Source organism: Typopeltis vanoorti, chromosome 2 (assembly GCF_054136105.1).
Source record: "Typopeltis vanoorti isolate ZY-2024b chromosome 2, IOZ_Tvanoo_1.0, whole genome shotgun sequence".
NCBI classification, from domain to species: domain Eukaryota; kingdom Metazoa; phylum Arthropoda; class Arachnida; order Uropygi; family Thelyphonidae; genus Typopeltis; species Typopeltis vanoorti.
The window spans coordinates 88,620,868-88,637,174 of NC_143550.1; the positions used below are offsets into that span (position 1 = coordinate 88,620,868).

General features: G+C 36.6%; 1 protein-coding gene across 1 annotated transcript in view; it reads left to right on the plus strand.

Moving 5' to 3' along the window:
• SMC1 (structural maintenance of chromosomes 1) overlaps window positions 1-16,307 on the plus strand; it is a 551,991-nt gene that overhangs the window by 273,042 nt on the left and 262,642 nt on the right. The window contains exon 15 of the mRNA XM_090412308.1: window positions 3,759-3,954. Within this exon, the coding sequence (XP_090268434.1) occupies window positions 3,759-3,954 (196 nt within the window). The remainder of the gene's footprint in view (window positions 1-3,758; window positions 3,955-16,307) is intronic.

Genomic DNA, 16,307 nt, shown 5'->3' on the forward strand with positions numbered 1-16,307 from the left:
GCAATTGGAAGAACGACAGTACATTGCGCCCTTCGGTTGGAAAAGGCCTAAGTTCGATTCTCGTCATGCCGGGAGGAATCTTTATATATGGACTTTTTTTAATCGAAGGTGAGTTAGCCGATCTCATACTGAGATAACAGGGTTTTTTCTCCCGGAAATTTGGGTTTTCAGCCAAACCTCTACTACCAATCATCTAAATTAATGCTATCTACTGCTCTCCATGCACAATTTACAGACAAAAAATACTAGTTGTGGTGGAGGGCAGTAGATGGCATTAATTTGGATGATTGGTAGTACAGGTTCGGGTGGAGACTGGGAGTTGTACAGTAGGTGTCCTCCCGCGATGAGTCTTCGGACTCCTTGGAGGTGTCGCGAATAATAATATGCAGCACGATGCATAAACCATGTGACTGTGGGGATTTCCGGGAAGTCACAATGTGGTGTCTACCAGTAAATATCCGTGTTATCTTACTGATGATCAAATTGATGAATTGTTAACAGCAAATGAATCGGGAGAAAAATTGTCCGAATTAAGTGAATTGTGCACTTCAGATGAAGAAGATCCTGGTGATTCTACATAAATTAATGTGTGTAATTTGCATAATCAAGTGGACACCCCTTGATTATGCAAATTTTATAAAACACTATTATTGCCATTTTTGTGAGTGAACGAGTGTATATCAAGAATGTATGATGCTGTCTGGACTTCTTACTTCAGTAAGAATTTTAATTGATTTTATTTATAAATTTTTTGCAAAATTAATTCAGCACATGGAACAATGTCAGCAGAATATAAAGTCAGCAGTTAAAGGGTTAAGCACATCAGTCTTTGCATCTCAGAACAAGGAAGATTCTGTGGGATCTTTCCTGTTTTGAGACTCAAATTGTATAGCCTGATCAAATGAACAGCCAGTTCAACTGAACACTTTTAGAATTTGTGTTCATTTTCATCATCCCTTATTTGCCGAATTCTTGTTCAGTTTGTGGAACAGCTTTAGTACCTCCTCCTTGTACACCCAGCATTCTTCATCCTGTGAACAGGTAGCAATGAACTCGATGTTCCATATACCAGGTTGATATAGATTTTAGCAAAATGGACATCCATTAGCTGAACAGTCTCTTTTGCACCTGTCACCTGCATATAATATGCATTCAGCAGAGTTATTATTTCACATTCATTCTTTTTTTACTTTGCAGCATAACAATGGAATTTTTTTTTGGTTTTTTTTAGCTTGCAGAGCCAGTTTCATTTCATACTCAGCCTTTCTTTACAATAGCTTTAACTCTTCTGCCTGCTCCTTATAATTTTAATAACTGACATCATCTTTGTGTACGCAGTATTCCTTCCACATCTTCTTTTTCTTAAGAATCTCTTACATTTAATTGCACATCCATTTCACTTGCACCATGTTTATTTCTTGAACTCTAAGGACATATTTGAATACTGCATCATTGAGCATCAATGATGGTCATATTACATTGAGCCTTATAGTTGGTGTTAATAAATTCTGATATCTACCTTCAGAGAATTTAAGAAATCTTTTATTCAGGCAAATTTTTAATATCTCTTTTAATTCTTTATCCATTTCACAGATGAATGCATACTTAATGTTCATCTGCAAATATTTGCAGTCTTTGTAGACCTAACTGCAGCATATGATACCATAAATCATCTCAAACTCAGAAATAAAATATACAGAATAACTAGAGACTATCACCTTGTTCTCCTGATCCAATCACTCTTGGAAAACATACTTTTTTTGTGGACCTGGGGGAGGGGGTAGAAAGAGCCACTGGTATCCCCCAAAAATGGCCTCCCCCAGGGAAGTGTGTTATGACCATTACTTTTCAATATTTATGTCAATGATCTCCCGATCTTTCCAGGAACTAGATATTTTATCTATGCTGATGACCTTGCCATAGCTACTCAATCAAAAAATTTCATGTCCATTGTGAACTACTCTATCACTTGCCTTAAATAGTCTACCAGCAATCAATTAAAACCAAACCCCTTGAAAACCCAGACTGTCCTTTTCCACCTTAACAATAAGGAAGCTAATAGGAAGTTACAGATTTCTTGGGAAGTGTCTGATTTAGAACATTCCTGGAACCCAGTCTATCTCGGTGTGACTCGATCGCACCCTTTCATATAAAGCACATATAGAAAAAACGAAGGCAAAAGTGAATGCAAGAAACAACATACTAAGAAAGGTTACTTAGCACACTGAGATCTTCTGCCTTGGCAGATCTCAGTGTGCTAGGATCTGCACCCCCATTTGGAGGAGACCCCTAGCATACTGAGATCTTTTGCTTTGGCCCTTTGCTATTCTTCTGCTGAATGTGCCTGCCTGGTATGCTCCAGATCCTGCCATGCTGAAAAACTGGACCCAGCATTGTATGAAAGCTGCCACTTAATTATAGGATACCTGAAACCAACACCACTAAAAGACCTGTATACTTTGGCTTGTATTGCATCTCTTCCCCCCCCCCCCCCTCTTCAATTCGAAGATCTGTATTCTCAGCTGGTGAAAGATGCAGACAAATGAATGATTAATGCCACCCACTGTTTGGCCAGACCATAGTGCCCCAAAGACTAAGATCCCGACATAGCTTCCTAGCAATTGTTGAACCACCTATAAACCCTCCAGAGACAAGACTTCAGCAATGGCTTTCACTATACCCTGAGAATAATACAGGTATTCCAACAGCCGAACATCTTCCTGTAGTGCCCACTTGGACTCGAATACTTGGAAAAGCCTCAACAGACTTCGAACAACAGGACACTGCAAACAAAACTCATCAAATGGGGCTACCTCACTGGAGCAGATAACTGTGAGTGTGAGACAACCAAGTCCATGGAACAGCTTCTTTCTTGTCTCTTTTTTCAATCACTTGCACAAAAGAGGACCTTATATCCTGCACAGAAAGAGCAATTGATTGTACAAGATACTGGAGAAATATCTGCCCATATTTATTGTATATAACTTATGTATAGCTTCTTTTTTCATATTTTACTTATTATTCCCTGTATAATTCACCTATCAAATTTAAGCTGTTCTCATTTGTAATCTATCCTAATTTGTTGTAAATAATGTTGTACCACTTACACTTACTTATTACTGTATCACTTGTGTTTGGATATGAAATAAATAAATCTGAAAATATTAAGAATTTAAAGTAAGTCCATTGGAGAGACTGCTCATGAAGTACAACACCTAGCTAAAGTAGTTTGCTTTCCTTAAGAATTAGCACATCTACTCCCACCTTCCCTTTAGATGATGTCAGTGTCATCACTAGACTGTTGTCTTTACATTAGTTTGAATTCTCAAGCTAATGTATCAGTTTATATTTATTTTGTGCTGAAATTTAAGCACTGTTTTATTTTTCTTCCTTCTCTAATTGCACTGCAACGAACTTCACTTTATTCTCTTCTGGTTCTTTGCAGAGAAGTAGAGGTTTTTATTTCAGTCATTTGCCATAATTGATTAACCATCATAATCTACTATGCACCTTGTCCTTCTTGCTTAACATGACATCTCTGACTCTTAAGTTATGTTTTAAATATAAGTTGGAGAAAGGATACATTATAAGCTTGCTCTCTCAACTAGAAACAAATGTCACAGCATGCATACACTTCTTGGATCACACCGGTTTTGTTTCCTCTTTTGCATAATTACGTTTGTATGTATGCAAGTTGTATTTACCATTATCTGAATATTATTAATGCGATTCCTTTTAATTGGGTTATTTTATTTTAGAGATTTGGCAAAACGAGCACGTCGTTGGGATGAAAAAGCTCTCCATAATTTAAAATATCGGAAAGAAAAATTAACTGAAGAGCTTAAAGAAATGATGAAAAAGACACGCAAAGAATCTGATTTGACAACTATTCAATCCCAAATTAGAGGTTTAGAGACACGCCTTAAATATTCTATAACTGATAAAGAAAATATAGTAAGTGATGGTTTCATTACATAAGTACTTCTCTTTTTACTCTGAAAGATGGTTTAATTCCTTTTACCATTAAACGTCCCTTAAGTATAGATTTTTTTTTTTAGTAGGATTGCATGATTTAATAATCAGATATATAAGAAATGATTTTTATGCAAGCCTGGTTAAGTTTTACAGGCTTTAATTGTTTTACTCTTTATATTTATAATAAAATACAGGTAATCCTCGTATAATGCAAATATTAGATTCCACAGAAATGGCATGTTATATAAATCGCATTATGCGAGACTCAGATCACAGAAAAAATAGAGTTATGTTCCAAAATTGATTTTTTTTTTTTAAATTATATAAACAACAATGACATATCCAACAAAAAATATTTTTGTTGGATATTTAATTGAGGTAATTCATGTAAGTTAAGAAAACATATCAACTATGAAACAAAATTCATAGTATAAATTTATAAAAATACAAATTGTATATAAACTTCATTGCCCATAATGCATAAATGTTTTAGGCAAAATAAAATGAAGTGCATATTTTAATCATCATCACTGCCTTCAAAACAAACATTTTGTAGATGTTCTTTATTTATGAGTGGCCAGATGTCATCACTTGAAATCTCTTGGACATGATTTGTATAATTCTCATTGCATACTTCGGCTGATTTAGTTATCAAGAAGTCAGTAATAAGACCTTGCTTACCACTTTGCTGCAATTTTTTATTAAGTTCATAATATGGAACTAAACAAATATCCATTTGTCTCGTTAATTTTCCATTGAAGAGCGCTCCATTGAGGGATCATTATCCATACTTCCTCACTTTCTTGCCAAGTCCAATCTTTCTGCTAATTTCTTTAAACTGAATTCTTTAATGGATTCATCGCAATCAGAATCTTCGGCAGAACTTTTCCGGCAATTTTTTTCACGTCATCTATTAATTGTACCAGTTCCTCCTCATTTAAATCTATTACTCCATCAATTAATTCACTAATTTCATTTTCAACCATATCGCAAAAGCCCTCTAAGTGGCCATTACTATAAAAATAAAATTTTTACTTAAAAAACCATTACATATTGTATGTAACTCACCAAAAAAAATAAAGTGCTCAGGTTGAGATTAACACACTTATGATTTTTAATGCACTTTCCTGGCAGAAAACATTATCCTTTCATGTGTGCCGAAGGATATTTCCTGTAATATAAATTCACTACTTATAACTACATGCGTGATATGGGTAGAGACGCAAATTTAACGAAGATAAAATTTGATTTTTAAGTCGCTGGGTGAAAAATGTTGAGCCTATTCTTGTTTGTTAACAGCATAATATACTTTACTTGATATATATTTTACAGATTATTAGAAGTTGGATTCATATTTATCCCTTTGAAATCATCCACATAAATGTTTGTTATTTGATGGATAACAAATCTCTCATATTTGCATATATCAATTTAAGAGATACTTGAAAGAGAACCATGAGCAAGTTGATATATTCAAACTTTAATATATTCAAAAATATAAGATCATTTTGAAGCTTAATTATAATGCTAAGCTTCAAAATGACCCTGTATTACTTAAGCATGATTATATATTTAGGTAATATTTTGAAGAAATAACGTGCACTTCAAGTATTTATTCGTTAAATTTAATCCTGTTTGCTCTGTTTATGCTTAGCAGAGTATTTGAATGGTAGTGATACCAAGGAAGTGAAATTAGTTTAGTAAGTATGATACTACTAATATTTTAGTTTTATTTGCAGGTATTTTTAACAAAATCATAGCATAAACTGATAATTCAGCTATCATCATTTAAGGTTAATGCAACTGATTAAATAGAAGTTTGGTGCAAGTCTTAATTACAACACTTATTATAATACCATGCAATAGTATAAATATCTTATTCATCATCATCATCATCATCATCAAATTCCTGACATGTACCCTCAAGGAGTGTACAGGATATGATAGTACTACATGAAAAATTTACATCATTATTAACTTCCTATCTACAATTTTCCTCCAAATCAGTCTGTTGCTTATCAAGTCTCCAGCATTATCAGATCTTATATTTCTATCCTCTAAGGCACTTTGTACCGTATCAATCCACCTATATCTTGGTCTTCCTCTTGGTCGTTTTCCTGCCAACCTGGCAGAGAACAGTTGTTTTGCTAATCTTTCCTTGCCCATTTAAGTGACCATACCACCTGTGATTAGCTCTGCTAACGCATTCCTGGATGCTGACAATGTCAAGTTCTTTCCTAATATTCTCATTTTTAATATGATATTGCCATTGCCATCTGTTCACGCCTCTAATCTTTCTCAGGACTCTCATATCTGTGGTCTGTAGTCTTTGGTCAAGTGTTTTACTTCTGATCCAGCTCTCAGATCCATAAGTTAAAACTGGTTTGAACACTGTCTTGTATACAGCTAATTTAGTGTTCCAACTAATTTCTTTCTTATGCCATATGAATTTATTCAGTTGACTTCCTACCATACCAGCTTTGTTGATTCTGCTGTCTATTTCCATATTTAATTTACCATCTTCAGTAAAAATCGTGCCTAAGTAGTTGAAATGTTTTACTTGTTCCACATGATCCCCATTCACAAAACAGTTGACATTTTCAATGATTCTACCTATTTTCATTGTCTTTGTCTTTTTAATGCTGATGCTCCAAATTGCAACTAACCATCTAAATGAAATAGAAAAAATATTTAAAACGAGAATCTCTGAAACAAAAACAAAAGCTTTGGCAATGTGTGGAAATGCCATTCAAAAAGTCAAATTATGCTTAACACTAAAATAATAAAACAAGTTACAGAATTCAAATACTTAGGAAATATAACTGATTCACATTGGCATGATTAAAAAAAAAAAATTGGAAAACAAATGACTAAAGAAACATAATTAAGATTACATAATATGACCTCTAAAACATCTCTCAAATTTGGAAGTGAAACTTGGATTCTAAAACAAAGAAACAGACAAAGATTGGAAGCAGCACAGATGAAGTTTCTAGTGGGACTCACTAGATTAGATAAAAAGAAAAACACAGAAATAAGAGAACAATTAGATACAAAAAACATCATACAACAAATAGAAGAATACCAGCAAAATTGGCTACACCACAGAGAAAGGATGAATAACAATAGGATTCCTAAACTAGCACTAGAATATAAACCTGCAGGAAGAAGAGACTGTGGACATCCAAAATTAAGATGGAAAGATCAACTTCATCTGCAGAGCAGGAACGGGACATAAAAAGCCTATACCTAGATTGCTCAGATGGTGATGATGATTTAATATAATATGGAGAAATCTGAACCTCAACAACAACAATATAGTACGTATCAATCAAATCTGAAACAGATTCCTTTTTCAATATATGAAATTATGAAAAAGAATAGAATTAAAAATTAAAACCTTGTTCTCTTATTCCCAATGTAATTATTATTCTACGAATATTTTTCACTCAGCTAAGACACGCATTTATTATTCTTTTAAGAATACTAAAAAGAAAATAAAGTAATCTTCATTTTTGTTTTAAGTTCCACAATGCAACAAAAAGTTTAAATGCTGTGCCATATCACAAATTTGAAATACATGACTATAATGAATTATCTATTTTTAAAGAATTGTTATGTAGTAATCAACATGTACTCATTACATATTTTTGTGCCTTCATTCTGTTTATTAATAAAAATGGTTTATGTTAATTTATAAATCTGGATTATTAATTTTGTGGATTTATATGCCGTAGACTGAAGGGAATGTGTAAAAAAATTCAGCATACACTCAAAATGTGATGGCCTGCAAATCACTTTCAGTGTTTTAGCTTTTCAAGGTTTATTTTACTTGGTGATAAAATGACTGTGTTTCAAGCCATAGCTTGAAGAAAATTCCTTTAATGGTATATCAAAGAATCACTCATCACTCACTCACATGGCTTTCTCAAAAAAGAAGTGATATCTGGAAATTACTGATTAGATCTCTCAATATAACTGGGTTCAGCTTTTCAATCACCTCTAAGTGATTCCAACAGACTGATGAAACATGCCACACATCAACGACTCTCCCCCACACACACACTCTCTCTCTCTCTCTCTCTCTCTCTGACACTGACGAGTATTGCCACAGTTTGATATGAGGGTTTTTAAAATTGAGATTTAACTTGTAATCTTACTTTACAGACCACCCTGAAGAAGCCACTTATCCACTGTGGCAATATTCATCAGTGTTTTTTGTATGGTTAGTAAGTTTCAGTGACTAATAAAATGCAGCCCTTTTATCATTGAACTAGTTGTAAAATTCCACTGTTAAGTAGTGCTTAACCTAGTTGGACTCTGCAAATCATGTATTCTACCTATGCTATTCCAAGTGATCAAAATGGTAGCAGGTCTATGAAATGAACCTTACAAGAACAAGTTGAAGATTTGTGGGTTACAGAAACTGGTGGATAGGCAGAAAAGGGGTGATATGATTAAGACATACAAATTACTGAAGGGTTTTTACAAGATTAATTCAGAGGAAATTTTTCAGAACTGGCAGGAGAACTAGGGACCATCTTTGGAAACTTAGTAAGAGTGTAGTTAGGAAGGGCATTAGAACTAGATTGTTTTCTTGGAGAGTGGTAAATGAGTGGAATAGGTTGCCAGAGTCTGTTGTGGGTGCCATGACCGTGAATGAGTTCAAAACAAAGTATGATAGATACTCTGTAAATGTTGGATAATGCTTGACATGATGTTTAGGGCCATCCTCGATGTGTCTAAGTTCAAAACAAAGTTTTGAACTTAGACACATCGAGGATGGTCTAATATCGAGGATAGCCCATAATAATAATAAAATGTAATATCTGCATTGGTATGGCAATAGATGTGAAAAGAGGTCACCATGTCTTTATGGGGAGGAATAGCTTTGCATAACATGGCTGGGCTGCTGGAAATCATCAGCTCAAATACTGCTGTTGGGGGTAATGCCACGAGAAATATAATAAAAAATGTATTCACATTTTCCATTAAAATTAGAAAGTAAAACAAAAGGAAAAAATGATTTTATTCTCTTACCTTATACATAATTTCCTATTGTATTGTATTTCATTTTTTAAAAAAATGAAAATTATCATTGTTTTTTATGTTTATATTGACAGAAGCTAGATGAAATTCACATTGTTAATCAATTGTAAAGACTTGGATGAAAACAACGAAATATTTTAAGTTATAGGAAAATGAGAGAAAAAATATGAGTGGAAAGGATACATCAGGATGAAACTAGCATGCAATAGCATATGGAATTTTGGCTGCTGCAGTTTTACAGTGTACAATGCATGCTGCTACATGAAAAAAATAAATAAATAAAAAGAAAGGCTAATACCCAATATGATCACTAGGATAATATTATGTTTTGATGATAAAAGTAGCTAACGTCAGTAAATGAGAAATAGTACTAAAACAGAACATAGGAGATGGTGGATAATTGACTACAGAACACAAAGAATTGGCAGGAACCATAGATAAAGCTCATAAAATGACATGACAAAGTACAAATGCAAACAGCAATAGTAGATATAAGAAATAATAGAACTACAAGAGTATGAAATTATAAAAATAAAAATCCAGAAATAATGTTTAAATTTTAAAATTTTATGTTAGCCTAATTTAATGCTAATTGATGAAGTAAAAATGTGCAAAGCAGGCCAGAAGAGTCACAACTGTTGTACAGAAAGCTAAGTCTGGGTAAAAAAGAAACTGATTCTGCAAGCTACAAACATCCTCAAAGAATTCTATCATTATGCTGCAAGTAAAAGAAAGAATGAATATGAAAGAATAATTCTACTGGTAGATGGTGTGAGGGTGATAGGTGCAGAAGAGGTTGTTCAACTGAGTGCCCACTGTGCCAAAAGCTATCATGGCATATGCAACATTGAAAACTCAGGTGTGTGAGGAGGTGGTATTAGAGCTGTTGCACAAATTGAATAAGAATTCAGAATTAAGGACTTACGGAGTATCAGGACAGATGTTAAAAGAGTGTTCAACTGAACTGGCTATTCCTTTGACCAGGCTATATAATTTGAGCCTCAGAACAGGGAAGATTCTGCAGGATTGGAAAGAATGGTAATCCCATTGCACGAGGATGGTGCAAAGACTGATGTATCCAACTATCAGCCAATTGGTATCTCAGGAGTGGTGGTGAAGATTTTGGAAAAGTTGATTAGGGCTCACATTCAGAAATAGGTTGGAGATTTTCTACTTTGCAATTAACAGTGAGTTTAGTATGGGTAGGTCTTGTTTTAACAACTTGCTCATTCTATAATAATGTTACCATTCATTTAGACAAGGGGAAAGAATACACCATGATTTGGATTTTGTTAAGGCTTTTGACATGCTTCAACATGGAAGACTGATGCATAAATTGGAGAATATGGGATTGGATTATAAAATATTAGTGTGGATAAGAGGATACTGAAAAGTGATATCGGAGGGATGTGAATCTGCAAGATTTAAGGTGTCCTGTGGTGTACCGTAAGGATCAATCCTTGGTCCGTTGTTATTAAATCTGTACATTAATGATACTGGGAAGAATTTGACAGACAGCATACATTTGCTGATGATGCAAAGTTAGGTAGGGTAATTAGGAGTGCTGCTGATATGCAGTACTTGCAGAATTATTTGAGTAGGCTTAAATTGTATGCATGTGAAAATGGTTATCAGTTCATTGTTAATAAATGTAAGGTCATGCACTTTCGTGTGATTAGATATCTAATGCCATATTAAATTGGTGGGATTATGCTAGAATAAAACTGATCAGCCTAGGGATCTTGGAGTTTTGGTAGATAGGAAGTTGAAGTTCAAAGGTCATATAGCAAAGATTGCACATACAACTCAGAATAATTGCAATGAATGAACTTTGACATGTAAAGATAAGGATGTTCTTTTGCCTCTTTACAAGGCCATGATTAGACCTCACTTGGACTATTCTGCACAGGACTGGTCTCCTGGTTTCTGTGGTGATTCTGATATAGTGGAGATAGTGCAAAGGACACTAATAGAAATGATATGAGTATTGTGAATGCTGATGATGAACAGAATGAGAATTTGTAGACTGCAGACACTAGCAAACAGGAGAAAGGGTGGTGATGTGATTTACAAACTTACAAACTTCTGAAAGGATCATACAGGATTTCAGTTGATTGAATTTTTCATTTTACTGAGGGGTAGGGAAAGGATGAGAGGATATCCTTGGAAGCTGAGAATGAATGTTGTCAAGAAAGGGGTGAGATCTAGATTTTTCTCTCATAGAGTGGTGCACGATTGGAATGTATTGCCATTGGAGGTTGTGTTTGCAAGCAGTGTGAATGAATTCAAGAAGTAGTATGACACCTGGCTTGTGTAGTATGTGTCCTCCCTTGATGATTCTGACTCCCTGGAGGTCTCTCTTAATAATAATTATAATAGTAATAATATTATTATCATTCATTAAATATTTTTAAATATAGCATTCCTATATACATGTTTCCTTCTGTTAAGGCTTAAATGCTGGGTGGACATCATCATGTTGGAGGTTTAATTGAGTATTAACAGCACTAGGAAAGATTAAAAACTATTTTTAATGATTCCAATATTTTATTTCAAGTTGCAAGAAACTTCCCAAAATTTGGGAAACATTAATCCTCAGAGATCTCAATTTACATCTTGGGCTTCCTATGAACACCCGAAAATGCCTTCCACCTAGATAGGCCTCTAGAGTTATGGCCATGCGTTTCGTTCAGTGTTGTGCTGCCTGTGCGTGTGTGTGTTATCTTTTATCCCTGAAGATGTATCAGCAACTAAGACAAAATATTGAAAGCATTAAAAATAGTTTTTAATCTTTCCTGGTGCTGTCAATATTCCATTAAACCTCCAATATGATTCCTATATACAACCTTTCAAAACATGAATTTTGGAAGAACTATTTTTAGAATAATAATATAGGAAATACAGATGGGGAAAACAAATTTAATTTGAATCCATAAACTAATAAATTGATATTTTTCTTGGACATTTCTTGAACTCATCAGTTCGTGACTTAAATCTTGGACTGATATTTAAAAAAAAATAAAAATGGGAAAAAAATAATAATAACGAATAAATAACTTGAATCTGAATTTAAATTGATAAAAAATATCAGGGGTTCACTTTAGTGAGTACGGGTGTTGCAATCCTGAGGTACCTGATGCTGGATCATGCCTTACTTCATGTAATATACATCTGTTATCTGTAGACTGGTCCCTCCTCTTCCTTCCTTGCTTTTTTTCTTTCTTCTCTTGCTCCTTCCCCCAAATGCTATTAGAGTATTTAAGGGGGAATCTTTCCTATTTTGCTGTGTCATTTTGTCTTGTGCTAACAAGACATTACCAAACACTGTAACATGGTCAGGTCACCAAAAAATGGTCATACTGCATCATCCAGTGCTTGAGTTACCAACGGACGCGTTCGGGTTTTAGGCAGAAGGACCCATTCGAAAAATATGTTACAGTTTCCCTTAGACACCACTCCTCAGCACTCTGCAAGAGGAAACTCCATCAATGGGCCTGCTACCTGTTTGGGGAGGTGTTTAGGGGCAGCACAAAGAAAGGGTTCTGCAAAAGGACGTCAATGGCAATGGCTTTAGGCAACTGGAACATCTCTTTGACAGGGAAGGAGTTGGAGCTGGCCATGGAAGCCAAGCGCTACCGGCTAGACTTAGTCAGTCTTTCTTTGACCAAGAGGAGATGCTCTGGAACTGTCGACCTGGATGAGGGGTGGAAGCTCTACTACTCTGCTGTGAGCCCGACAATGTCTGCTCAGGCGAGTGTGGGGATACTCACAAGCTCCCTGGCTGTCAGACTGTGTTGTTCAGTGGATCCCATTGGGAGATGGGTGTGCGTGTTAAGGCTCCAGATGAAAAACCATGACTTGGCTGTGGTGCAAGCCTATGCACCTAATCTGGAGTCAGAATACTCTGCCTTCCTAGAGGAAGTTTTTGCTGCTTTTGACAGGGTGGCAGACATGGAATCAGTCCTGCTAATGGATGACTTCAATGCACATGTTGGAACAGATGACCAGACGTGGAGGGGTGTGGTTGGGAGGAATGGCGACCCTGACCTTAACGCGAATGGGTTGAAATTATTGGACTTCTGCTGTACTAACAGCTTGTCCATAATGAATACCTTCTTTCAGCACCAAGAAGTCCATAAGTATACCTGGTACAGGGATACACTTGGACAAAGTTCTCTGATTGACTTCTTTATAGTCTCAGCAGACCTATTTTCCTCAGTGTTGGACGTTCGTGTGAGGAGAGGGGCAGAACTGTCAACTGACCACCACCTTGTTGTCTGCACTCTATGGTTTCAGAAATCAGATGCTACCACCAACGCTGGTAGGCCTAAGCAGCTATACCGTGTGAAATGGGAAGCACTGGAAAATGAGGCTGTTAGGAAGAATTTTACAGATGGCATTTTTTCCAGGTTCAAAGAGATTCCCAAGCATACTGCAGATGTTGAGGAGGAGTGGGAGCTGTTCAGAACAGATGTCACTTCCTCTGCACTCTCATGCTGTAGCAGAAAGTGGCTCGGCGTGGCGAAGGGCAGTGAGAAAAGGACACCTTGGTGGAACCAAGAAGTCCAACAAGCTGTCTGGGCAAAAAAGGAGGCCTACCTTACATAGCTTAGGGTCAGGTCACCTGAGATGCGTTTCCGGTATGCTGAGGCAGTAAAGACAGCAAAAAGCAGAAGGCTTGGGAATCCTTTGGAGAAAGATTAGACTCATCCTATGCAAATGCAAACAGAGTATTCTGGCAGACCATCCGTTGCCTTCGAGGGAGGAAATCGTGCACAGCAAGGGCAATTAAGGCCTCTGATAGTGCACTTTTAACAACCGAGAAGGATATCCTCCACAGATGGAGGGAATACTTTGAGAGCCTCCTTAACCCAGGTGGCCCAGCGGTTGTGGACATCCAAGAGGTGCAGATCGGGGTGATGACTAGTCTCACAGCAGAAGAGGTCCATTTAACAATAAAATTGCTAAAATTGGGCAAGGCTGCTGGTGATGATGAAATTCGGCCCGAAATGCTAAAAGCCTTAAATCAAGACGGTGTTCTCTGGCTTACTGGAGTGTGTCAGGCTGCTTGGATATCTGGGCGAGCACCAAAGCAATGGCAGACAGGCATAATAATACCAGTCGTCAAGAAGGGAGACCAGAGGGATTGCAGCAACTATCGTGGCATCTCTCTGCTCAGCATGCCTGGGAAAGTGTATGCTAGGTGCTTGGAAAGAAAGTGCAGGAGCATAGTTGAGTCAAAGTTCCATGAAGAACAGTATGGCTTTCATACTGGTAGAAACACAACTGACCAAATCTTCACTTTATGGCAAGTCTTTGAGAAATCTTGGGAATATGTCAAGAATGTCTACACATGTTTTTGTAGACATGGAGAAGGCATATGACCGAGTTCCTCGGGATAAGCTTTGGCAGGTAGTACAGGAGTATGGAGTGGATGGCCCACTATTAGCTGCCATCAAGTCCCTGTATTAATGCCCAGAGTTTTGTGTCAGGGTAAACAGCACAAAGTCTGAATCTTTCATAGTCTCTGTTGGCCTCTGCCAAGGGTGTGTTCTGTCACCCATCCTTTTCATAAAATTTATGGACTGGATTGATAGGTGCAGTCGGGGCAGTGAGTGTGTCAGAATTGGTAGATGTAGCATTGGACGTTTGCTTTTTGCAGATGACCTAGTTCTGCTTAGCTCTTCCACAGATGTCCTCCAGCGGACCCTGGATAGGTTTGTAGCTGTTTGTGCAGAAGCCGGAATGAAGATCAGTGTGGCCAAAACTGAAACATTTGTGGTCTCAAGACAACCATCTCAGTGCACTCTACATGTGAGTGGAGTCCCACTGAGGTAAGTGGAGAAGTTTAAATACCTTGGGTCCATATTCATGAGTGATGGAAAGTGGGACGTAGAGTTAGATACTCGAATTGGCTCAGCAAGTGCAATATTGCGGGAGTTTGGCCGTTCGGCAGTATTGAAGTGGGAGTTAAACCAGAAGGTAAAGCTGGCTGTCTTCAATACAGTCTCTATGTCCCCATCTTCACTTATGGTCATGAGAGTTGGGTAATGACCGAAAGAATGCAGACACGAATCCAAGCAGCTGAAATGAGGTTCCTTCGAGGGATTGCAGGGCTGACACGACTCGACAGAGTCAGAAGGCAATTCGGGAAACCCTCAATACTCAAACTGCTGCTTCTCCGTGTTGAGAGATCACAGTTATGTTGGTATGGGCACCTGGTCAGAATGCCACAAGAGAGGCTTCCTCAGCAGGCCCTGTTTGCCAAGCCAGAGGGTGGGAGGCCACGTGGAAGGCCAAGGACTCGCTGGATAGATTATATCCAAAAGGTAGACACGTTTGGGAATCCCACCAAAACACCTGAGCTTGGTGGCAGAGGATCGTGACCATTAGAAGTTCCTCTTGTAGCTGCTGTCCCTACAACCCAATTAGGAAAGGTGGACCTTGAAGATGTATGTATGTAAAAAATATCAATTTAAACCAAAATAGAGAGATAAGCCTATAATTACATGAGAAAAATACAATTACCCCACTTCCCATGTAACATTAGTCATTGGGTCTTATGGGATCCTCTTTCAAGCCATCAAAGAGTGGAATGTAATCCTGCATTTCTGGCATTAATTTAGCACTCACCACTACCAAAATGTGGTGTGCAACTGATCACCTAGTAAACAGTTTTGGTAGTCACGATGGTACTCCTCTTTGTGTTTTTTCGAACCTGTGAAAGATGGTGACCATCTTTCTAACCAGTACACCAATGTAACTAGGTAGATTTTCTGCTGTTGGTGAACTAATGGAAAAAAGAGTTTACTAAAAACATGCAAGTTATGTAAATGTACAAGGGTCACATCTGGTTGAATTTTAGTAAGCATATGTAGTAGCACAGCTATTTTATTTCAAATGTGAATGCAGAATCAGTTCATAATAGATAAATATATAAATTAAAAAAAAAATAGAAATCTGAAAACTGTAATTAAAACTAAAACCCAAATTGAAACCAATGTGTATAAATTTAAATCGATAAAGGGGAGAAAAAAAAAAAAACCAGAAAAGATGATAAAAGTGAACCCAAAATCAGTATTTTTCTAAAATCCCTGAGCTTGAATCGAAACTCAGAACATTATTTTATTTATTTATTTATTTTTTTTAGTTTCCCATTCCTGAAGAAATACCATCAACAGTAATCTTTAGTGAATTGTTATCCTTCATATAGTTGGTTTATTAGCTGTGAAACTGATAAAACTAATCATCTAACTACATATCAAGAGTTTTGTCTTTCAAAA